The sequence below is a fragment of the Oryctolagus cuniculus genome, chromosome 8 (genome assembly GCF_964237555.1).
Source record: "Oryctolagus cuniculus chromosome 8, mOryCun1.1, whole genome shotgun sequence".
NCBI classification, from domain to species: domain Eukaryota; kingdom Metazoa; phylum Chordata; class Mammalia; order Lagomorpha; family Leporidae; genus Oryctolagus; species Oryctolagus cuniculus.
In genome coordinates, this window is record NC_091439.1 from 103158352 (window position 1) to 103185110 (window position 26759).

The 26759-nt window shown below is 38.4% G+C and overlaps 1 protein-coding gene across 19 annotated transcripts in view; it reads right to left on the bottom strand.

Moving 5' to 3' along the window:
- ADGRL3 (adhesion G protein-coupled receptor L3) overlaps window positions 1-26759 on the bottom strand; it is an 870273-nt gene that overhangs the window by 471738 nt on the left and 371776 nt on the right. For all 19 annotated transcript variants that reach the window (XM_051819791.2, XM_051819792.2, XM_051819789.2 and 16 more), the window contains one exon: window positions 13171-13384. In XM_051819791.2, the coding sequence (XP_051675751.2) occupies window positions 13171-13384 (214 nt within the window). The remainder of the gene's footprint in view (window positions 1-13170; window positions 13385-26759) is intronic.

Below are 26759 nucleotides of genomic sequence, written 5' to 3' on the forward strand. Positions count from 1 at the left end.
CTCTCAAGAAATTGAGATATTTAAGGGAAGTCAGAATGAAATACTAAGAAATGAAGAATTTAATACATCAAATAAAAATGCAGTGGAAAGCCTTACCAAGGGAATAGGTAAGACTGACGAAAGAATATCATATCTAGAAGACAAATTTCTGGAAATATTACAGACTTCAATATCCCACTTTCAACAATGGACGATCAACCACACAGAAAATCAAGGAAACAACAGAGTTAGTTGTCACTACAGACCAAATGGACCTAACAGATATCTACAGAACCTTCAACCCTACAGCCGTAGAACACACATTTTTCTCACCAGTGCATGGCATTTCCTATAGGAATGACCAAATGCTAGGCCATAAGGTAATTCTTAGCAAATTTAAAAAAAATCAAAATCACACCATGCATCTTCTTAGATTGCAATGCAATGATGCAGAAATCAGCAACTCAGGAAATCTCTAGAACATAAGGAAATACATGGAGACTAAACAATATGAAAACATATGGAGACAAAACAACATGCTTCTGTATGAACAATGGGTCAAAAAAGAAATCAAAAAATTTCTGGAAACAAATAAAAATGACAATACAGCATATCAAAAATTATAGGATAAAGCAAAAGCAGTGTTAAGAGCAAAAGTTTATAGCAATTGGTGCCTACATCAAGAAATCAGAAAGGTACCAAAACTTGAGTTAGCAATGCAGCTCAAGGATATTGAAAAACAACAGCAAATCAAACACAAAACTAGTAAGAGAAAAGAAATAATTAAAATTAGAGAAGAAATAAACAAAATTGAAACCAAAAATAATATAAATGATCAGCAAAATGAAGAGCTGTTTTTTTTTTTTTTTTTTTTTTTTGACAGGCAGAGTGGACAGTGAGAGAGAGAGACAGAGAGAAAGGTCTTCCTTTGCCGTTGGTTCACCCTCCAATGGCCGCCGCGGCCGGCGCGCTGCAGCCAGCACACCGCGCTGATCCGATGGCAGGAGCCAGGAGCCAGGTGCTTTTCCTGGTCTCCCATGGGGTGCAGGGCCCAAGCACCTGGGCCATCCTCCACTGCACTCCCTGGCCACAGCAGAGAGCTGGCCTGGAAGAGGGGCAACCGGGACAGAATCCGGCGCCCCGACCGGGACTAGAACCCGGTGTGCCGGCGCCGCAAGGCGGAGGATTAGCCTAGTGAGCAGCGGCGCCGGCTCAAGAGCTGGTTTTTTGAAAAAAATAAACAAAATTGACACACCACTGGCCCAACTAACAAAAAAAAAAAAGAGAGAAAAGGCCCAGATCAATAAAATTACAGATTAAAAAGGAAATGTAACAACAACCAACATGGAAATAAAAAGAATTATCAGAAATTACTACAAAGAGCTGTCTGTTAACAAACTGCGAAAACTTGAAGAAATGAATAGATTCCTGGACACATACAGACTACATAATATGAGCCAGGAAGATGTAGAAAAGCTGAACAGACCCATTACAAAGACAGAAATTGAATCAGTAATACATACCTTCCCAACAAAGAAAAACCCAGGACCAGGTGGTTTCACTGCTGAATTCTACCAGATGTTTAAAGAAGAACTAATTCCAATTCTTTTCAAGTTATTCAAAACAATTGAAAGGGAGGGGATACCCCTAAATTCATTCTATGAAGTCAGCATCACCTTAATTCCTAAAACTGGAAAAGATGCAACAGAGAAAGAGAACTACAGACCAATCTCTCTGATGAACATAGACGCAAAAATCCTCAACAAAATTCTGGCCAATTGAATCCAACAACACATCAGAAAGATCATTCATCTGGACCAAGTATGATTCATTCCTGGTATGCAAGGATGGTTCAGCATTCACAAATCAATCAATATGATACATCACATTAACAAACTGAAGAACAGAAACCACATGATTATCTCAATGGATGAGAGAAACCATTTGATAAAATACAACAGCCTTTCATGATGAAAGCTTTAAGTAAATTGTGTATGGAAGGAACATTCTTCAACACACTCAAGGCAATTCATGACAAACCCACGGCCTGTGTCCTGTTGAATGGGGAAAAGTTGGAAACATTCCCACTGATATCTGGCTCAGACAAGGAAACCCACTCACATCATTGCTATTCAATACAGTCCGGGAAGTTTTAGCCAGAGCCATTAGGCAAGAAAAAAAATCCAAGGGATTCAAATTGGGAAAGAGGAAGTCAAACTATCTGTATTTGCAGATGGCATGATTCTATATCTAGGGGATCCAAAAGCCTCCACCAAGAGAGTATAGGAACTCATAGAAGAGTTTGGTAAAGTAGCAGGACATAAAATCAATACACAAAAAAACAAGAGCCTTTGTATACACAGACAATGCCATGGCTGAGAAAGTACTTCTAAGATCAATGCCATTCACAATAGCTATAAAAAAATCAAATACCTTGGAATAAATTTTACCAGTTATGTCAAAGATCTCTATGATGATATATATAATTCAAAAAAAAATGAAAAAATCTTCCATGTTCATAGGTTGGAAGAATCAATATCATCAAGAATGTCCATTCCCCCAAAAGCGATTTACATATTCAATGCAATACCAATAAAAATACCAAAGATATTCTTCTCAGATCTAGAAAAAAATGATGCTAAAATTCATATGGAAACACAGGAGACCTCGAATAACTAAAGCAATCTTATACAACAAAAACAAAGCCCAGGGTATCACAATATCAGATTTCTAGACATACTAAAAGGCAGTTATAATTGAAAAAACCTGGTACTGGTACAAAAACAGAAGGATAGACCAATGTAACAGAATAGAAATGCCAGAAATCATTCCAAGTAGAGGTTTAAAGCTCTGGTACAGTGAGTTAAAGGCCCAGCCTGCAGTGCCAGCATCCTATATGGACACCAGTTCGAATCCCAGCTGCTCCACTTCCAATCTAGCTCACTGGTATGGCCTGGGAAAGCAGTAAAAGATGATCCAAATCCTTGGGCCTCTGCACACATGTTGGAGACCCAGAAAAAGCTCCTGGATCCTGGCTTTGGATCAGCTTAGTTCTGGCTGTTGCGGAGTTGGGGATTTAACCAGCAGATGGAAGACTCTCTCTCTCTCTCTCTCTCTCTCTCCCTCTCTCTCTCCCTCTCTCTCTCCCTCTCTCTCTCCCTCTCTCTCTCTCTCTCTCTCAATAGAAGTCTCTCTACCTCTTCCTTTCAAATAAAGAAAATAAATCTTAAAAAAAGTAATCAATTCAAGCATCAACAACCATATGATCCAGCCATCCCATTCCTGGGAATTTACCCAAGGGAAATGGAATCAGCAACAAAAAGACTTATCTGCACCCCCATGTTTACTGAAGCTCAATTCACAACAGCTAAAACCTGGAATCAACCTAAATGCTCTTCAACTGAAGACTGGATAAATAAATTATAGTATATATACTATATGGAATGGTACATAGCAGTAAAAAAAATTAAATTTGGTCATTTGCCACAAAATGGATGAATCTGAAAAACATCATGCTTAGTGAAATAAGTATTATATTTGAGCAAGAAGTGAAAACCAATCATTGGAGCAAGGATAGTCTCTTCAACAAATGCTGCTGGGAAAACTGGATTTCCACATGCAGATGAATTAAGCAGGACTCCTACCTTACACATTCAACAAAAATCTATTCAAAATGGATTAAAGACCTAAATCTGCAACCTAATACCATCAAATTATTAGAGAACATTGGAGAAACCTTGCAAGACATTGACACAGGCAAAGAATTCTAGGAAAAGACCCCAGAAGCACGGGTAATCAAAGCCAAAATTCATAAGTGGAATTACATCAAATCGAGAAGCTTCTGTACTGCAAAAAGGAACAGTCAGGAAAGTGAAGAGGCAACTGACAGAATGGGAAAAATTATTTGCAAATTATACAACTGATAAAGGATTAATAACCAGAATCTACAAAGAGATCAAGAGATTCTACAGCAACAAAACAAATAACCCACTTACGAGATGGGCCAAGGACTTAAACAGACATTTTTCAAAAGAGAAAATTGAATGGCCAATAGACACATGAAAAAATGTTGAGGTTTACTAGCCATCAGGGAAATGCAAATCAAAACCACAATGAGTTTTCACTTCACCCCAGTTAGAATGGCTTTCATACAAAAATCAACAAAAACAATTGCTGACAAGGATATAGCAGAAAAAGGTCCCCTAATCCACTGTTGGTGGGAATGTAAATTAGTACCACCACTATGGAAGACAAAACTTTGGAGATAACTCAGACATCTGAATATAGACCTATCATGTGACCCAGCCATCCCACTCCTGAGAATTTACCCAAGGGAAATGAAATCAGCAACAAAAAGACTTATCTGCACCCCCATGTTTATTGCAGCTCAATTCACAATAGCTAAGACATGGAATCAATCTAAATACCCTTCAACTAACGACTGGATTAAGAAATTATGGGATATATATTCTATGGAATACTTACATAGCAGTAAAAAAAAAAAAAAGAAATCCAGTCATTTGCCACAAAATGGATGAGTCTGGAAAACATCATACCTCGTAAAAGAACCCAGTTCCCAAGGGACAAACACCATATGATCCCCTAATCTGTGATAACTAATAGAGAACCTAAAAGGCAATCAGTAGAAGTGAAATTGACACTTTGAGAGGCAATGATTTGAACAGCCCTTGTTTTGACTGTTGAAGAAAAGTTTTTTTTCTCTTCATACTATTTGTTGAGCTCTTAACAGAGTTAATCATATGTGTATAAAGCCAACTGAAAATAGATCTCAGTAAAAATAAGAGTGGGAATAAGACACAGGGGAGGCAGTTTGTAACTGTAAAGCTGTATAAGTCTACATACATTCTTACAGACTTACTAATAAGGGTACAATTTAAAAGCTCATCATGGGACCCCAAAGCCCATTAAGCTGGGTGGTAAAAAAAAATGCCATCTTACGTGTTAAAGGGATCATAATAAGTGTTAAAGTGATCACATAGATTGGATTCAGTGTTAAAGTGATCATATAAATAAGATCAAGTGTCTGGTAATAACAACAGATAAAAAAGAGAGAATGTTCCAACATGGGATGCAGTCCACACTGCAGATTCATAGAATAACAATTATTCTAAACAGCACTCTGACCTCAGAATGTCCTTAAGGCACTGTGGTCTGGCTGAAAAGTCCACAAGAGCATTTCACACATGGAAAGTCAAGACACTGTTGCAAAAAAATGTCCTACATAAAGGGTCTCTGTGAGTGAGACCCCAGTGGTAAGAAGTGGTTATCAAAAAAGGGAAGAGAGAGCTTCCACTTTGCCTATGGCATTTTCTAAATACTGACAAAGACTATGATTCAAAAGACTTCTAAAGCCATGGAAGCTCATGTCAAAAGCCTTGGGTGATCACTGATGTCACTCAAGACTGTTAATTGTTAAATTAACAACAGGAGTCACTGTGCACTTACTTCCCCTATAAGACCCTCTGTCCTCAATGAGTTGTATTATAAGAATTAACTGGAAAACTTGTTCTCAGTTGTGTGTGTGTGTGTGTGTGTGTGTGTGTGTAAACTGTTGAAATCTACTTAGTATAGAGTTGGTCTTCTGTGTATTAAGTTAATTGAAAATGAATCTTAATGGATAATGGGATAGGGAGTGGGAGAGGAGAGGAGATGGGGTGGGAGTGGGAGCAGGAGGGCGAATATGGTGGGAAGAATCACTAAATTCCTAAAGTTGTACTTAAGAAATTTGTACTCATTAAATAAAAGGTTTCTTTGGGGGAAAAAAAAAAAACAAAATAAATAAGAAAAAGCAGAATTGTATCACGTCATAGAATATTATGCAACAACTAATGAGTCTTAATCTATGTGGGGAATATGGAAAGACAATCAAAATATCAAATGTAAGAAAATATCTATGAAAAAAAGCCTGGCATGTGTTATGATTGTATTGAAAAAACCTGAAGTGTACATACTGGATTATTTACATTCTTTTTCTCTGAGGAATGCGGTAAAGATGTTGGGATGATGGTGGGAATGCTTTCACGTTGTATCCTTTATCTGTCAGGTTTTTTGTTTGTTTGTTTTAGCCGCAAGAATTTATCATTTCTATAGTAGGAGAGCTGGTTAATTTAAAGACTGCACCTAGAACTGAGCACTGTAATTCAGATAATGGCAGTATCTGCAGAATGCAACTTGTGGCTAGCATTTTCCTTGTTCTCACTACTTGTCTACTGTCTTTCAGCGGAGGTTCTATTTTCTTTTCTCAAGTCTTTGTCTTTCCTAGATAAATCCCAGTTTATTTTAACTCTACTCAAAGGATAGGATTCAAAACCCTTAGCATTTTAGGCATCCACTGACAGGGAAAATCCAGTTTGTTAATCTCATTAAAATGCTCTGCCAAATGATAGCTGGAGCTGGACACAATCCTACCGATCACGCTGAAGTGAGAAAGAGAATGCAACTATTGCCTTCTTTTTTAGTTAGTTAGTTGGCTGGTTTACTATCTAATATATTTATTTTCTTTTTTTAAAAAAAGTATTTTATTGATTTCAAAGTCAGAGTTACACAGAGAGGGAAGGAGAGGCAGAGAGAGAGAGAGAAAGAGAGAGAGAGAGAGAGAAGTCTTCCATTCTGCTGGTTCACTCCCCAAATGACCGCAATGGCCAGAGCTGAGCTGATCCAAAGCCAGGAGCCAGGAGCCTCCTCCAGGTCTCCCACTTGGGTCCAGGGACCCAAGGAGTTGGGTCATCTTCTACTGCTTTCCAAGGCCACAATAGAGAGCTGGAGAAGCTGGGACTAGAACCAGCGCCCATATGGGATGCCAGCACTGCTGGCTGGGGCTTTAACCTGCTATGCCACAATGCTGTCCCCAATAGTTAATATATTTCACATGTGTGACATGAAGTCTTTTTTTAACAAAAAGGTTTTTTTCTTAAAATTTATTTATTTTTGTTTATTTGAAAGAGAGTGGGAGAGACAGAGAGGTCTTCCATCAGATGGTTCACTCCCTAAATGGCTACAACACCCAGGCTGAGCCACATTGAAGACAGGAGCCAGAAACTCCATCTGGGTGACAAAGATGAAAGCACCTGAACTGTTACCTGCTTCCTCTTAGGACACATATAAGCAAGAAGCTGGATCAGAAGTGGAGCCATCACTCCATCACAGTTATGGGATGGGATGTGGGTTTCCCAGGCTGCGGCTTAACCGGCTGCACCACAACACCACGCCAACATGAAGTTTCCATATATATACATATGGAATATATATATATATTATATATATTATATATATATAATATATATAATATATATATAATTAGTGAAGTGATTACAACAGCCCAGCAAATTAACATATCCATTATTTGTGTGCATATGTGTGTTAAAAGTACCTAAAATCTACTCTCTTAGGAAATTTTCAGTATGCAACACAATATTAGCTAGAGTCTTCATGTCGTACATTAGATCCATAGACTTATTTATCCTGTATAACAGCAAGTCTATAATTTTTGACTGAAATCTCCCCATTTCCTCCCTACTTTACCCTGTTTCTGTGCATTTCATTGTTTTCCAGATTCTACATATAAGTGAGATCATACAGTGTTGTTTCTCTTTCTGTGTCTGGCTTCTTCAACTTAGCATATTGTCTTCTGGTTGCATTCATGTTGTTGCAAACGTTCTCTTTTTAAAGACTGAATAATATTCCATCGTATTCATCAGTCACTGGAGACTTAGGTGTTTGCATATCTTGGCTGTTGGGAATAATGCTTCAAAGAACAATGGGAGCGTGGCTATCTCTGCAAGGTTCTGATTCCATGTCTTTTGATATATGGCCAACAGGATTGGTAGGTATGATAGTTATAATTATGACTTTTTTAAAAAGATTTAATTGAAAGGCAGAGTTAGAAAGAGGGAGAAGTAGAGGCAGAGAGAGAGAAGTCTTCCATCTGCTGGTTCACTCCCCAAATGGCCAAAACAGCCAGGGCTGAGCCAGGAGATGGGAGCTTCATCCAGGTCCTGAATGTGAGTGCAGGAGGCCAAGCAGTCGCGCCATCCTCTGCTGCTTTTCCTGGTGCTTTAGCACGAGCGGGATTGGAAGCGGAGCAGCCGGGACTTGAAACAGTGATCATATGGGATGTTGGTACTGCACGCCATGGCTTAACTCACTACACCACAGCATCAGCCCCTAGGTATAACTTTTGAAGGAACTTTCACATTTTTTCTATAGCAGAAGCATCAATTCACATTTCCACCAATAATGTATAAGGATTTCCAACTTTCCATACCCTCATCAACACTTATCTTCTTGATAAGAGTTATCCTAACAAAAGTGAGACTTTTTTTTACAGATTTATTTATTTTGCTTGAAAGTCATAGTTACAGAGAAGGGGAGAGGCAGAAAAGAGAGAGAGAGAGAGAGAGAGAGAGGTCTTCCATCCACTGGTTCACTCCTCAATTGGCTGCAACGGCCAGAGCTGCACCCATCTGAATCCAGGAGCCAGGAGCTTCTTCTGGGTCTCCCAAGTGGGTACAGAGGCCCAAGCTCTTGGGCCATCTTCTACTGCCTTCACAGGCCATAGCAGAGAGCTAGATCAGAAGTGGAACAGTCAGGACTTGAACCAGAGCCCACATGGAATGCCGGCACTGCAGGCAACGGCCTTACCCAGTAAGCCACAGTGCCAGCCCTGACCTTATATTTATTTATTTAGAAAACCATGATATGTTGTTAACTCACTAAATTTACTATGAACTAAAATCTCCAATTTTGGGGCACCCTATTTCATTTTATACTAGGTATAAGTTTGGTTTTTTAAACTCAAATATCAGGCCTTACATATTTAAAAATTGAATTCTGAAAAAAATTGATTTCAAGTGTTCATGTTTTAGTTTAAACATAATGTGTCAGGATAAATGTACAGACACAGAGCAGATTTGTCACTGCATGAGGTGGAGAGGAGATAAGGGTTATCAGGAACTGACATGACGAATCATGTGGCATGATGGGGATGTTCTAAAACTGATTTATCAGAATTGTTGCACCACTTGGTGAATTTATTAACACTCATTATACACTTGGAACAAGTGAATTATATAGAAGCTACTTTAAGGGACAGGTATTTCGCCTAGTGATTAAGATGCCACTTGGCATGCCTGCATCCCATCTAAGAGTGCCTGGTCTGAGTCCCAGCTCCTCCCTTTCCAATCCAGTCTTCTGCTAATGGGTACCCTGGGAGGCAACCAGTGATGGCTAGAGTAATTGGGTCCCTGCCACCCAGCTAGAACACACGGACTCAGTTCTGGCTCTGGGCTGTGGGCTGACCTTGCTCTGACTATCATGGGTCTATGGGAAGTGAGCCAGCAGATGGAAAAATCTCTTTCTGCCTGTTTGCCTTTCAAATAAAATAATAAATTTTTAAATACTTCAATAAAGTTATGTAAAAATGTACCCAATGAGTAATGTCAGACACAAAACAAGTATATACTATACAAACTTTACTTGACTTATACAATCTTTTTGGTGTTCTTCCACTGGAACATCTAGTATCATTTTGGTCTCCTTTGGTTGCACTAATGCTCCTGTCTTCCAAGAATCAGCTCTAACGCTTCCTCTCCAGTGAAGTGCTCTCTATTGTCACCTGGCTCAAAAAGCTTCTTCCCTTTGCTCTCCACACTAAATGTGAATGAGACAAAAAAAAAAAAATGTTGAGCAAATGACACAGTTAGTTATTTCTTCTTTACTTCAAAGTTTAGTTTTCTTGGCAGGAATCATACCTGATTTATTGATCCATTAAGTCTTACAGTAACAGTCATAGTGATCTGCATATTATAGAGTTTTGTGTATTGACTGAGTTAATAGTTGAATTGCTTCCATTAAGACCTAAAGATAGGGGCCAGTGCTATGATGCAGAGGGGTTAACACCTTGGCCCGAGGCACTGGCATGCCATATGGGCCCCGGTTTGAGACTCAGCTGCTCCACTTCTGATCCAGCTCTCTGCTATGGCCTGGGAGGGCAGTGGAAGATGGCCCAAGTCCTTGGGCCCCTGCACGCATGTGGGAGACCTGAAACAAGCTTCTGGCTCCTGGCTTCGGATCTGCAAAGCTCCGGCCTTTGCAGCCAATTGTGGAGTGAACCAGAGGATGGAAGACCTCTTTCTCTCTATGCCTCTCCTCTCTCTGTGTAACTCTGACTTTCAAATAAATAAATCTTTAAAAGAAAAAAGAAAATTCTTAAAAAAAAAAGCTCAAGAAATCTAAGCTGAATTCCCAATTCAAGATTTCCTAAGTTACTTAGTGGCTTATAGCCATTTTGCCATTTGGATTCCAAAGCCATACACAATAAACGTCTTAAGACTCTATGGAATGTATAAATGCAAAATAAAGAGAAACAGAAGTCACCCAGATTAAACAGAGTTAAGACAACTTTTAAGAGGAATGACAAAATTACAGAGCATACTTACATTTAATTTGTGCATAAAAAATTAGTTTTACGTAACTAGAAGCCTACAATTTACTATAGAGAGGTAGCTATGTGAAACTGTAGGTTGCTTAACGTTTAGACATGACAGAGATGAATGCAGGTGGTAATAAGAAGAACATCAGGGCTGGCCTTTGAGAACAGTCAGCGTGACCTCAAAGGCCAAGGGAAAGCAGCACCTACACAGCAGATATTAGACTAGAGAGTGCTAATGGAGAAACTTGTGGGAATCAACTGTCATACCCTTTTAGAGCTGTTCATACTTAACTCACATGTCAGCAGGCAGCTTAATTTATGCATTTATTCAATACGTATTCAAATGTCCACATGAATGGCACTCTATATCCCTACTTTTATGTGATATCCAAGGCAAGTTATGGGGGCTTTTTGGTGAGGTTATACAATAACCAGAAGTAACTTTAAGTAATATTTAGTAATAAAACTCCTGTAAATTGTCCTGAAACCTTGATGTCGTCTCATCCTAGAAGTCTATATGAAAGAAAACATGTTCACCCGGACGCCTTTCAGAAAAGATGATTTCCACTATGATTTCAACTGAAACACATTTACCTACTGAAACAGTTCACATCATTATTAATATGATATCTCTGTGTCATAATTAAAATTATTGGCATTATTTAACATGCAGTGTTTGGCATGTAGCTTAACTAAGTTCATTATAAAGCACCCTAAGTTCCATGGCCATCACATCTCTTGGGAGTTTTTAAGACAGAACTCGATTTTCTCTTTGCAAGAGTCAAAAACATTTAATTTGGACAAGTGTAAATGCAGTACACTTAATGGTTCAAATATAAAGAGGATCTTGCTTCCATGGAGAATTAACCACAATTTTGCATCTAAGTGACAACTCTTATTTGAGAAATCACCAGGAGGGCTTACCAAATGATTTACTAGGGATGCTTAAAGCATTTTTACTCCACAGATTTGTCAATTTATGTATGCATCCCATGTAATTCAGTGGCTCCAGATGATCCATTATAAATTTTTTTTACAATGATTATAAGATTAAAGGCTTATTTTGGAAGCCATTAATAATATCAATGAAGGGATTAAAATGTTTTCAATAAAAATCACAGAGATCAAAGAGCAAGTGAACATTTCTGCTACATTTTAAATGAAAATTTAATCAGAGAAAAACAGAACCTCCTTTTCATCCCACACCCCAAACAGACCCAGAAGAATCCAATGTTCAGTGGTCTGTCTGGAACAAAGGAAAATCAGAACTGTGTTGCAGTGCCCAATCTATGCTCCTCACAGAAGACCACTCCTAAGAGATCATCACAGCACCTGCATACAACAGAATGATGGGAGGCATCATGTAGGCTGTAGGCATGGTGGGAGGTAGATCAAATACGCATCCATGAGAAAGACACACAAGAGCAGCCAAAGGCAACCAAAGTTATGTCAAATGGAATCCATAAAATCAAAATCTTATCTTTCATCAATTCTCAATTTGGCATAAGCCATCACTTAAGTAACAGACAGACAAAAACACTCAAGTCTGTAGAGCATCAAGTTATACTCTAAGTATACTTCAGAAACTTTGATCATCAAAAACCTTGCATTCCATAAACTGCATTAATAATTTATAGAACAGAAATTTATAAAAATAAGATGCTGACCAACAATTTTATTAACCACGCACAAAGAAATGCCAGGATTTTTAGCATCAAGAAGATAAAAGCTGATAAATAATGACAGTTTATCTAAGTACAAGAAAGGCAATTTTGAAATTCATTGCTTTTGTTTTGAGAATTCAATTTCTTCAGTTTTACTTGTCCTTTAGTTTTCCTCAAATTTTCAAAACTCCTTAAAAAATACATGGGAAAGAAATGCTTGAATAGATATCTTAATGAAAATGCTGGCTTACTCAATTAAGTAAATTAAATTCATTAAACAAATCACTTACTGAATTATTTAAAAGTACCTTATGACCAAGAAGTCAGAATGTGTGAAGGCCTATCATAAATGAGTGATTTCAAAACTGATTACCGAGAAAGCATAATAGTAAATAGTTACTTAAATGATATTTAACAGTTTATGAAGAAATTATAATCTAACTTAAACCTTCAATGCTTTGCAGTTCTACTGACCAGACTCTTTAAAATCATAGATCTTTTCTTATAGAACGACAATATATGGTGTCGTAGTTTATCTTAACACTGTAATATTTTAGATAGTTAAATGCATTAAATAGATTAATTAATTTCACATACTAGACAGCCAATGAATACTTTTTTCATAGTTTTCTTTGGGGTAGGTAGTTGGCATCACAAGGCCATACAATCTTAAGTCAACCATCTTTTACTACATTTTGATTAATGATCATAAAAATTGCCCATTAGTTCAATTTTATCTTTCTTTTTTTCTACACTATTAGAAAATAATTGCTAGCAGTCAAATAATTCTGCAATTTTTGGAGACAACTATTCTTGAAAATTCTAAAGAATACCATGTTTCTTATAATAGGCAGGTTAGACCATGAAACTTAATAGATAATGTAATAAATGCTCACAATTCTCCAAATGCTCCTTGCAATTTCTAACTAGCATTTTGGTGATACAGGGAACGGTCAGACATTGAAAAGTACTTCAAATTTTCTTAAAACCCACAACAGTGTTCTTACCTCTGCCCATACGTCACACAGATACTTAACGAAGGCCAGTATATGTGCAAGAAGCAGAGAAGGATCGTACCTTTGAGACATAATCTTATAGGCGTCTGGCAGGTAACACCGGATGTTCTCCATCTGAGCAGGGTCCGAGTCACAGATTTTGTCATCAGTCCTCCCATAGTTGGCACTCTCGATCATGATGACGTCGGTTCCTGGGCAGCGGAGCTCGATGGGGTAGCTCTCACAAGAGAGCTCTCTGCGCACCACGGCCATGGGAATCGGGGCGCGGCTGAAAGCTGCCAGAAGAGGTGGGGGAACAAGAAATCATCCTTAGTATATTCAACGGAACACACAGGTGTGTACTTCTCCAGGGCTTGGGGTCAACTCAGAACAAGAAACACCAGTTAGGAGTCATAATTTTACATAAGGTAGAATATTTCTCACTTCAGTAACCTTCCAGGCTTTCATTTAAAAAAAATCTAATAATAAAATTACTTCTTAAAACTCTTATGTATCACATTATTTTTTTTTTTCTTACAAATAGAAAAGAAGCAACTTGGATTTTCTATTAAAACTTTGGCCTCGGGCCGGCGCCGCGGCTCACTAGGCTAATCCTCCGCCTAGCGGCGCCGCCACACCGGGTTCTAGTCCCGGTCGGGGCGCTGGATTCTGTCCCGGTTGCCCCTCTTCCAGGCCAGCCCTCTGCTGTGGCCAGGGAGTGCAGTGGAGGATGGCCCAGGTGCTTGGGCCCTGCACCCCATGGGAGACCAGGAAAAGCACCTGGCTCCTGGCTCCTGCCATCGGATCAGCGCGGTGCGCCGGCCGCAGCGCGCCGGCCGCGGCGGCCATTGGAGGGTGAACCAATGGCAAAAGGAAGACCTTTCTCTCTGTCTCTCTCTCTCACTGTCCACTCTGCCTGTCAAAAATTTAAAAAAAAAATAAAATAAAATAAAAAAAATAAAAAAAATAAAACTTTGGCCTGGGGTATGAAGTTATGATTATCCACAGAAATATCATCCTGTTTGTAGAGGTAAATTTCAGGGGCCTTCCTTTCTTTCTTACAAAAGTCATCTCCAAAAAAAATCAACACTGTTACTGACTTTAAGGACACCTGATTAAGTAGCCTATCTCAATTTTATAGTTTCATTATTTTAAGTAATTACTGACATGGTCAGTATAATGGGTTAATCATATGTGGAGAAAAATTGTATTTTCCTTTAGTTTCCAGGTCATCCTTTTCTCCACTGTAAAGAGACCACACCACGACCTTCCTTTTAGAATTTCCCACCCAAAACAAGAGACCCTGTGTGTGTGCTCCCACCTTTCATTTTAGTTTACTCAGATAAATGTAACTCACTTCACAAACTGATACCATGTATTATTTAACAATTTAATGATAAGTAACATAAATCTTTCTATTTATGAATATTATTTCCTTCATTTTTAATGCTTCTATTTCATCTGTGTATATATGTGTAATAATTTAATTTGTCCGATGTTCATGGACATTTAGGAAGGTCTCAGTGCTTTTGTGCCATAATTGCAAAGAAGTTTAAACATATGTGCGCACCTGGCTGGAATGGCTTGGGAGTATCTAGTTATCTAAAAGCATTCTATGCTCTGTTTTAAAAATCTAACTGATTTTTAAATACATTTCACATTTGGCAAATACCAACAGATTTTTTAAAAATGTTAAAAATGTATAATTCTACCAATAGCAGTTTCTTCTTCAAAATTAAAGTTTATCCATTCCTTTAAATTTTGTGATTGATTAAATGTATAATATATATTTGACTTGCACTACTTTATGTGCACAGTGAAACATTTTCATGTTTACCACTTTCATTCATTAGTGGACTTCTTGTTCACATCTATGCGAAGCTTGCTTTTGCAAAAACTCTTAGAAGAGCAAGAAAACTAAACATTTGCCTTTTATATTTGAGGCAGATATATTTTTCCAGTTTGTTATTTCATTTCAGGTGTTGACTAAACATATATAGATTTCATTTTTATTTATAAAATTATCTACCTTTTCATGTCAAGCGTAACAGTTTTCCATTCCGAAACTGTGAACTTAAACAAGCACATGATTAGAAGAGAGTCCAATGTGTAATTGTTGTTAAAACTCAGCAAGTCTTTTAAAAGACTATGGTTGGACTTCTAAATGAAGTGTTTAGCAACTGTCTTAACTGTTGGTTTGTATGCAAGAGAATCAGTTCTAGAGAAACATGTGGTAACTTAAAATCTGTTGACAGTTAATGAACTCACTAATGAGCACTTACATTACAAAAAAACTTTAATAAGTCTATGTGAGTTTTCTTGTGACTTTCTTACTAAGTACCAAATGTGAAAGGAAAGGAAGGCAGGAGAATAAAGGAAGGGGTAGGGGAAGGCAGGAGTTGCGTAACTCTCAACATTTTCACTTAAAACAGAGAAAATCCTGATTTGATTTTTGAAACATATCTATTATTTCTAAATTGAGAGGACCACCAATTGTTGTCTCATTTCTATGATATTTTAGTAAAAGTATCAGAGATCCCAGACACTACTCCTGAGCAGGTCACTTAAAGCTCTTCATGTTTCACTGTATAGTTAATTTGATTCTGGTTGTCATCCAACATCTTTCATGTGTACACACATGAACACACATACACACACACTCTCTCTCTGCGAAGAATCTGACAGGTCCACTGCACTGATCAGTAGACTTAAAATAATCAGAATTTGGGTACCACGTGACTTTTAATGTTTGTCCTTGAGTCAACAGTTTGGCAGGGCATTCTCATAACAGACAGATAGTTTCTGAAATATGCATTTCTATTATTTGCAAAATAAAACATTCCTATTTGTTAAAACATGAAGTCCAATTTAACACTAAGATTCTATTTCTATTTTCATTGATAATATATTTTCATTAATGCATGTGAAGTTTTACAGATCTTCATTGAATAATGAAAGTATTAAGTATTTTGTGCATTTAGTTTCATGGGGGAATCAGAGATGTTTTTGTTTTCATGTTCACAAAAGGTCCTTAGGATGAGAATTATATATTTCTTAAGAGAGAAGTTGTTTCTTAATGTCACTATAACCATTTTAAAAACACACACATTACTGTTTGCAAATATTGAATTCAACTGACTTTATCATGTTGACTTAACCAGTCAATTGAGTTCAGAAAAATAAGTTAATTTAACAAACAAATAAGCAAATCATACTTTCAAAGCATTTGTGTGACTAAGTGGACAATTTGGCTGATTAAACTCATCAGTCAATTTTGTCAAAACTTTGATATAGCTTTAATGTGGGTATTCACTGTCAAAAACATGATTTAGACCAAGACACTAGACAGTTGCTTACTTGCTTCAGCAAAAACCTCTCTCAAACTTTCCTCCTTTTCTGAGATATCAACCACCTCATTCAGACCTCTTATTTTTTTTTCTCTTTCCTTCTCCTGGGATTTCTCTCCTACTGTCAAGCCTGTACGATGATGTCTGACATCATATTCTGTAAGTCCTTAAAGAACTAGTGTGTGATGATAACCAGGGAAGGGACAGTAGGAGCCTACAACCTGGTGACCCAACAAGATGATTCTTTCTCCACCCCTGTGAATAGGGGTCAACGACTTATTAGAGCAGAATTTTCAAAGAAAGAAATATTACTTGAGACACAGGATTATAGGACAAAGGCTATGAACAAAAATAAATCAAAGACAACACAGATTTCTTAAGAAGCTGGTAGTCAATTAGTTGGTTGAGGGCATAGCACAATAAAATTCATTTTAAATACATTACATTTAAGATGTCAATCAAGGTAATCCCTGGAAAGATTCAATAGTCAGTTGGATTCATGGATCTAGAAATCAGGAGCAGAATATAGGCTAAAACCATAATAACACAGAAGTAGCTCAAAGGGTACCCAGAGAATGAGAGGAGTGAACACAAACAATGAGATATACAGAGCCTTCCAAAAGTGTATGTAAAATGCACATTACAAAAAAAAAAAAGTGTGCTTGGATTTCAAAAAATGTTTGCACCAGAATAAATTTATTAATCTTTAAAAAGTTTTATTTAATTCACTTATTAGAGAGAGAGAGACAGAGAACAGACAGAGCTCCTGTTCTCTGGTTTATTCCTCAAATTCCTGCAATGGACAGGCTGGGCTGGGGCAGAGGCCAGGAACTAGGAAGTCAATCCAGGTCTCCTTTGGGGGTGGCAGGAGCCCTCTAAGGGACTGTCTTGGCAGGAAGCTGTAATCAGGAGCAGAACCAAACCCAGGTACTTTGATATGGATTGTAGGTGTGTCTTAACCAGCTTATTAACCACTAGGCTAAATGTCCACATCTAAACTTAAGGTTTAATTCCATATTTCCATCAACATCTTGAAGTATTCTTTTATCAGTGGTCACTGAAGACTTGGAGGAACATGCTACTTAGTCACTAGACCGACAAATGTAACATAGAGAAGGAACTGTCTATCTTTTCAAGAAATATCCAGACTGTGTAGACTAAATTACCTGCTATTGCATGAAGGGGAGGAAATTAGATAGTTTTACGACAGATGAATCAAACATTTCCATATTTCATCCTAGGCCAGCCTTCAATGTCTTGTTCAAATCTGTGTACCTCACAGATTATTTTACATACTCAACATCCAATTAAAAAAATAATTCTGTGACCAAGTTTCCAAGCAGCAGAAACTGCAATCCTGAACCAACCTTAGTGTTGTGATTAAAAAACATTAGAAAATAGTTTACTTTTTAAAAAAATTATTTCTTCCCCTTTTCACTTTTATTTTCCCCAAATACTGTATTTAAAATAAAAAACAATAATTTCACTACAAGATTTTTTTAATAAAAAGGGAATGAAAGAGAAATGCAAATTAGAAGGCTATTTTGTAGCAGTAAAGATGAGAGAAAACAGTTGCTTGCTTTAAATGGATAATGATGGCACATATTTGATCTATTGTAGGAACAAAAAATTGCATGGTCTGATGATGAACTGAACATGCAGGGTAAAACAGAGTGTCAAGGATGAGTAGTGAGTTTCTGGCATAATCAACAGGATACACTGCAGTGCTTTGAACACATTCTAGGAGCAGGTTGAACAGATAGGTCTCTGACTCCAAAGAGAGATCTTTACCAATGTGAGCACTGTGAGGTTGCACTTAAAACCACAGCGGAAGATAAGACAACCTAAGGAAAGGAGCCTGGAGTATCACTGAAGAGGTCCCATCAACTGGCAGTTATCATGACCATTGGCTTTTCTTGGACTCTGGCATTAGTGGTCCTTTCCCCTGGAGTGTCGGTTGTACACAGTGACTCACTTTGAATGGACACAGCATGGAAGAAATGATGTGTGATTTCTCAGAGCAGTTCAGTAAAAGGACATTGTGGTTCAGTTCTCGGATCATTTAGGTTGTGCAAAGCCAGCCATGGAATCTTAAGAGCACTCAAGCAGCCCCTCCATGGAGAGAGTTCCAGGGAAACAGGAGCTTCAGTTCCTGACAGGCAATTGGAACTTGGAAGGCACAGGACTGAGCACTTCAGAATCCAGTCCCCCAGCCACTTGAAATCTTCCTTCTGAAACTGGAGCTCCATGGGTGATCCTGAACAATAACCCTCTAGACAGGCCCTGGATTCCTAAACTAGAGAAACCACGTCAGGTTATAAATGCCTATTGTGTTAGGCCACTTGGTTTTGGGATAGAAAATACAGAAATGCAGCCCAGAACCAAGCCTGACATAATATTGAAAGTGCTGACATTGAAACTGAAGAAATCAGTTTGTGAATCATTGACAGAAAAATACTGCATGGCCCACACAGTCTAATATCACCATCTCCTTCATTAAGGAACAATTACGCTACTCCTGTAATTTATGTATACAGAAACAATTCTGAACTAGAAATAGACATTAAAATGATTTTCCTTTCCTATATTCCAATGAGCATAAGAAAAAAAAAGACTTTTAAAAATTGAAAAATGAACATGAAACATACCTTGTTCCATCTAAGGAAGAAGTTAATTAAACTATGTATAACTCAGGGCTAATGATTCTAAAGGAGTTTCTTAATTATACATAGAGACACTTAGGTATCTAAAAGTTGGCATATTTCTACTTAGTGGTATTGCCTTTGGAAAATATTTCATTATATAAATTCTGCCAAAAAGCAAATATTACCAATATTAAGTTTCAGCAGAGCTTTTGACGTATTTTTCTTAAATACGTGTATTTTCTCTGTGCCATTTTATGCGGCACATTTATTTAACACATTTCTTTACATTTTAAAATACGTGTTCTGAAAATCTAGTTCAAAATACTTGGCAGCAATAATAACACTGGAAACCCAATGAAATATCAACCCATCATCTGCTTTCTTTAAAAGTACATCTGCTACCAGTAAGCTTCTAATACACTGAATTTCAACAAATATATTGCAAGAGGATACATATAATTTAAGTGATATGTTAGCCTTTAATTACATGCAACACAGCAACAATTAAAGCTGAAACTCTGAAAGAGTAACCAAAGGCACATGTTCTGAGATCAAGAGGAAAACCATGGTATTTATTAATTTTTTTTTTTTAAATTTTTTGACAGGCAGAGTGGACAGTGAGAGAGAGAGAGAGACAGAGAGAGAAAGGTCTTCCTTTTGCCGTTGGTTCACCCTCCAATGGCCGCCGCTGCAGCCAGCGCACCGCGCTGATCCGATGGCAGGAGCCAGGATCCAGGTGCTTCTCCTGGTCTCCCATGGGGTGCAGGGCCCAAGCACTTGGGCCATCCTCCACTGCACTCCCTGGCCATAGCAGAGAGCTGGCCTGGAAGAGGGGCAACCGGGACAGAATCCGGCGCCCCAACCGGGACTAGAACCCGGTGTGCTGGCGCCGCAAGGTGGAGGATTAGCCTAGTGAGCCACGGCGCCGGCTGAAAACCATGGTATTTAGATAGCTTATAGAGGCCGGCGCCGCGGCTCACTAGGCTAATCCTCCGCCTAGCGGCGCCGGCACACCGGGTTCTAGTCCCGGTCGGGGCGCCGGATTCTGTCCCGGTTGCCCCTCTTCCAGGCCAGCCCTCTGCTGTGGCCAGGGAGTGCAGTGGAGGATGGCCCAGGTGCTTGGGCCCTGCACCCCATGGGAGACCAGGAAAAGCACCTGGCTCCTGGCTCCTGCCATCGGATCAGCGCGGTGCGCCGGCCGCAGCGCGCCGGCCGCGGCGGCCAGTGGAGGGTGAACCAACGGCAAAAGGAAGACCTTTCTCTCTGTCTCTCTCTCTCACTGTCCACTCTGCCTGTCAAAAAAATAAATAAAAAATAAAAAAAATAAAAAAAATGCAAAAAAAAAAAAAAAAAGATAGCTTATAGAAAATTCCCAGAATTATGGGAAAAACATTCTAATGAATGGAACATCAAAAACCAATTAATGTGCAGCTCTTCTGACTGATGGAACGTTAGCATGAGACTAACTTTATTAACACTTCTTGAGGCTACACATACAAAGCAATGACAGTCAAATGGCATTGTTAATTTGGAAATTGCCTAAAAATACAGAAAGTGTTCAGATAAATGAATTCATATCCAGTTGCTACAACTTTTCAGCAGTCAACTCTATTCTACATTGTCTTCCAATTTTACTCATGAGGAATGAAATTCCCAAAACTGTGTCAATTTCACAAATCATAATTTTCCCAATCTTTCTGTAAATGTCAAAAACTCCAACCTGGCTGTTCAACATGTTCTTAATAACAGTTTAAGATAAGTAAGAATTCAGTAAGAGGAATTATGTAATTTTAAAGAAATTTAAAATAGTATGCTGGTTTAGCTCTAACTACATATTTATCAGCTACAGTGGGGTTGTTAGTATTGCCTGAAGTCATCCCATATTGGGTATTATCTCAGGCCCTACACTGGAGGATATGTCAGAGTTAAGTCTAAGAAATAATAAAAATTCACCTTGAGTATGATAAGGTCTCAAAAGTCAAGAGATGGCATTCATAATTATTAACAGCAAAAGGTTACAGGATAATAACAAGATCACATGAGAAAAAGTTCAGAGCAGGGGTGGGGAGACAGGCAATCACTTGGGGACAGTAAATATTTCAGGCAGAAAATCTGAGCAAAGACATACACACTGGAGTTAAGAGCAAAGTCAAACAGTCATCAAATTTGAGAGAGCCTGAAAGAATCAGAATATAGTCAAAATTACTCCAGGCCACACAAAGATTACAGTATATGAAGTGCCTTAAAAAGTTCACAGAAAATATGTATTATGATAAAACTATGCATGGACTTCAAAATTGTTTTGCACCAAAATATACTCATATTAACTTGTTACATTATGTGTGGACAGGATCTAGACTGAAGCACTTTGAAAGTGAAGAAGACAGGACGGCGCCACGGCTCACTATGCTGATCCTCTGCCTACGGCGGCAGCATCCAGGTTCTAGTCCCGGTTGGGGCTGCCAGTTCTGTCCCGGTTGCTCCTCTTCCAGTCCAGCTCTCTGCTGTGGCCTGGGAAGGCAGTGGAGGATGGCCCAGGTCCTTGGGCCCTGCACCTGCATGGGAGACCAGGAGAAGCACCTGGCTCCTGGCTTCGGATCGGCACAGAGCGCCGGCCATAGCGGCCATTTAGGGGGTGAACCAATGGAAGAAAGACCTTTCTCTCTGTCTCCCTCTCTCACTGTCTAACTCTGCCTGTCCAAAAAAAAAAAAAAAAAAAAAAGTGATGATGACAATTTGAAAAGATTCTATATCAGAGCAACATGAAATCTGCTAAAATTGATCCAAGAATAAACATCAAGTGAATGGTGACGCTTTCGCAGAAGAACGATGGAATCACTGATGGGAGAGTGGATGGGGAGAAGGCTCCTGAAGAAATCGGCAGCCTTCAAATGGACACCTCATTTTAAGAAGGAGAGAGATGGTTTCAAAGATGAAGCCTGCAAAGGCACACCATCCACATCTTTTGAGGAATTCAGTCTTGCTTATGCCCTAATTGAAGAGGACTATTAGCAGCAGCGACAGTCAACATTACAGACTTCTCAACTTTGTTAGCTTACAGAATTCTGACAAACGAATTAAACAGAAGCAAACTTTCTGCTCAGTGAATAAGAGCTTTCAATGGAAATGTGAACAAGTGGGATCAAGATTTCTTCAAAAAACTGGGATGACCCTGAAGACAAAGCACAAGCAAAGTAGTGGCTACCGAGAGGTGAAACTGCCAAAGTGATCCGACTGGTAAAGAGGAAATGTCACAGCAACAGTTAGGGGAGGCTTGGGGCTTCACTTAGTAACTTTCTGGGGGACTGAAGACTAATGACATCTGCTTATTAGGAGAATGAATTGAGAAAGTCAGCCATAGCTTTCACAGAAAACTACCCAAGAAAGTGTCACCAAAGAATTTTTCTGTCTGAACAACGGTCCTGCTTATTCCCTTCATCAAACAAGAGCAATTTTATGAGAGTTTTGATGGAAAGTCATCAGGCACCCCCTATTACAGTCCTGATTTGGCTGCTTCTGACTTCTTTTTGTTTCCTAATCTTAAGAAAAAACTTTAAAGAACACATTTTTTTTTCTTCAGATAATAAAGAAGAAAAGACTAGACTGATATGTCTAATTCTCAATAAAGGGCATGTTGCCCCTTCCCGCCTCCCCCTCACTGTGAGAGATGTTCTCATGGTTGGTGTCTCTCTCTCTCTCTCTTCACCTGCAAAACAAAACCTAGATAAGCAAAAGGTCTCCAAGGCTCCCGGAGAGCCCTTGGTACCAAGTTCCCTTGGCAACCAGATCAGATAAAAACCCATCCCTATGTACACCCGGAGCACAGTCTCTTTGGAGACTGTCACCACCTCTTTGCTTCAATAAAACAACCTGTCTCTGCTGAGGTCGGTTCTGTCTCCTTTTTCCATCTCTCATTTTGGGGGTACAAAAGGCCCAACTCTGAGCTATTCCAAACCTAGGACCTTCAGAAAATTTCTAAGTGGCTAATAACACCATTTACAAAAGTGTCTTCAACTTGATGCTAAGAAATAAAGCTTACATTTCTCATTTTTATCTTTTAATTCCATTTCCATGAACTTTTGATATTCCCTCACATAATGACAATATTAATAAAACTAATTAGGAGATTTTAAATACTAGTGATAAAGATATTACAATGAGCTATTATGACTGAATTGGCAATATAGCTAACATTTATGAAGAGTTTTTCATGTGCTAATGCTTTAAAAAATATCCTTTTATATAAACTCCAAACAATAAAAGTTTGGCAATATTACCATCCCAATTTTCTGCACCAGTAAACTGTGGCATGGACGAAGAAGGTAAGAAAATGAGACAAGAGGGGCTGGCGCTGTGGCGCAGTGGGTTAATATCCTGGCCTGAAGCGCCAGCATCCCATGTGGGTCCCAGTTCAGGACCCCAGCTGCTCTACTTCCGATCCAGCTCTCTGCTGTGGCCTGGGAAAGCAGGAGAAGATGGCCCAAGTCCTTGGGCCCCTGCACCCACGTGGGAGACCTGGAGGAAGCTCCTGGCTCCTGGCTTCAGATCAGTGCAGCACCAGCTGTTGCAGCCAACTGGGGAGTGAACCATTGGATGGAAGACCAGTCTCTCTCTCTCTCTCTCTGCCTCTCCTCTCTGTGTAACTCTTTCAAATAAATAAATCCTAAAAAGAGAAAGAAGGAAAAGGAGGCAAGAACTAGGAAGCTGTACAGTTAAGTCACACAGAGGCAAGATGTAATGACTTTCTTGAACATCACAGAGACAGAAAACAATGGAAGGGGACTTTGTTCACAAAGTATATAAGGCAATACAAGAATGTCACACTAGGAGTGCCTTAAGATAACACTTGGGAAGTCAACATCCCATAATAGAGCACCTGTTTTTGAGTCCTGGCTCCTCCACTTTCAGCTTCCTGATAAGGGTGCACTGAGGGAAGCAGTAGATGTAAATAAAAAATAAATTTTGGAAAACTTATATTAAAAGTATCACCAGTAATCAGTTATATAAGGTTTATGGATTGTTATTCTTTTAGTGAAATGAAGTCTAATTCCTGAAGATGAGATACAAGTTAAATATTTCATTTATTGTATCTGGCAAGGATTTTTATTTTAGGAAAATAAAATATAATACAGTACTATTAATATTTTCAGAATACAAAGAATTCTTTCCCAACATTTTGGTATAATACAATAAAAGTAAAACTGAAGATTTTCTTTGTGTAAAATCTACTGCAGTAAGATAGAAAATCACTCCTTCAATTTTGAAATATAATACTCATTCTCAATTGTAGTCATGTTTTCATAACAGTATATAAATATATAATAATCTATATTGAAAAATCTATTTTTATTCTTGTAGAAATAAAATCTACAATCATGCTGATTTTAACAGAAGTAATATACAGAAAATTCAGTGAAGGATCACCATTGTTGCGAATAAACAGTGATCGCAGTAAAACTATGCAAAACCTTGATTTTCAAGAAAAGAGACTACTGAACAGCAAAAAAATGCTCTATTTTGCCATTCTCGCTATTTAGAAATTCAGAAATAGTGCCTATTCTCATTCTTTTCCTTTTCTTCCCTCCCTTCTCTTCTCTCCTCTTCACACACACACACACACACACACACACGTGCGCATGCACACACACACAGACATCCAATGGATGGGAGAAAGAGCTTTCTAGTAACATATAATTTTTTCTCTATCTTATCCTTAGGAGCAGCAATGATAAGGCATTTGTTCTTAATTCAGCAACATAAACCTTCCATAGTAGAGACCCTGTTATATCTCCTTGGTAATCCCTTCAACACTAAAAAACATATACAACAGTGTTTATAAACCCTTTATACACAAGCTTTACAATGGCTCTAACATGGAAAACAGGCCTCTTTACTCATTCAATCAGTGCTGAACTTTAGTTTCTGTGTAATCCACATGAGATTAGAATAAGCCTAACCAGAAGGAGCCCAACCACATCCATGTTTTCACACTGTTATGTTTTCTAATGGAATTCCCTCATCACCTTTAATAACAGCTAAAAGTTGGCATTCATTACACTAGAATATATTTGTTAGGAATAAGTCTGCAAATTGACTATGCTGTTTGCAAAATCAAATGCTTATTCATTATTTTATTCCCACTGAAACTTTTGATAGCAATGTTTTCAAACAGTTAAGTTTTCACTAAGAAGTTCAGTAGACATTAAGTGATAAATGTAAACGCTAAATGCAAATCTTGGCTTTCAAGTGAGTGAATTTCTTGTGATGCCAGTAAATGAGGAATGTATTAACAAACAAAAACTTTTAATTTACGAAAGCCCAGGCACCTGCCAAATACAAGGAATGCAGGACATGGCAGCATCCTGTTTGGTTTTTCATGACAATATTCACTCCAAAGCAGAAAAAGGTAACATTAGAATGCCAGTGATCAATAACACTAGGCCAAACAAATAAACAAACAAAAAAATTAAAATAAAACAAAGCCAAAAAAGAGAGAAATAAAAACAAAAACACATATTGGCTAATTCAGGATACTAGTAAGATCTTTTAAGTAAAAGTGAAACCTGTTTGGCTAGTTCCAAACACTAGTAAAGGTCTTGTGAATGAAAATGAAATCTCTCTAGCTGGTGCAGATAGGAACATTTCCCCATTCCAAGCTTTGCAGCAAAGCCAACAGAAAGATTCTGAATGAATAGATTCCTATCTTCCAACAGCAGTAACAACAACAAACATATTCTGAAAGGCAGAAAAACAGTTCTCACACTTAGATTTCTAAAGCCTTAGGAACTGACTTCAAAAACCACATTGAAAAGTCACAGCAGAAAGGTGATAAAGGCTATTCCAAGGATTATTTGTATTTGTGGGAAAACAGTCTTAAAAGGACCCAGTGCACACAGAGCATTTTATTACACCTGTCCAGCTCCGCTGCAGAATACAACAGGGAAGTTGGCAAAACACATTTTCCTACCTACAAAACAATTCATATCAAGCACTTATATAATACATTTTCAGGACCACATACCAAGTTTCTAGAAATAGATTAAAATAAAAAATCCATAGGCAGGCTCTGGACCCTGTGGTTAAAACTCCCACATCCCACATCAGAGTGGCTGAGTTTCATGGCTGGCACTGGTCCTCATTCCAGCTTCCTGCTAATCCGTACCCTGAGAGGCAGAAGTAATTGCTTAAGTACCTGGGACCCTGCCACCCATGCAGGAGATATGAATTGATTTTCTTACTCCTAGGTACAGCACCAGCTCAGTCCAGCTAGTGTGGGCATCAGGGGAGTGAACCAGCAGATGGGAAGTTTCTCTCTTTCTGTCTATCTGTCTCTCTGCCTCTCAAACAATTTTTTAAAATAACAGTAAATAATTTTTAAATGTTCACTCCAATGCTTCCTTAATTCACTGCATAAACAAACATAAAAAATGAATTGTGAAGGAAAAGCTAATTTTTAAAACAGAGGTTGAGAAACACACATTCTGACATTCCTAAATGATCAGAATCAATCTACCACATCAGTGATTAGTATTGTTTATTCACACGTCTAAGAAATATTGAGCACTAGCTAAGTGATAGACACTGTTCTGCAAGACCTAGGTCCATGGCATCCCAGCCTTGAAGCGTTCGCTCATCTTTTGAGGCAGAAATGTCTGCTCCTCTACCTCCACCTAACCCCA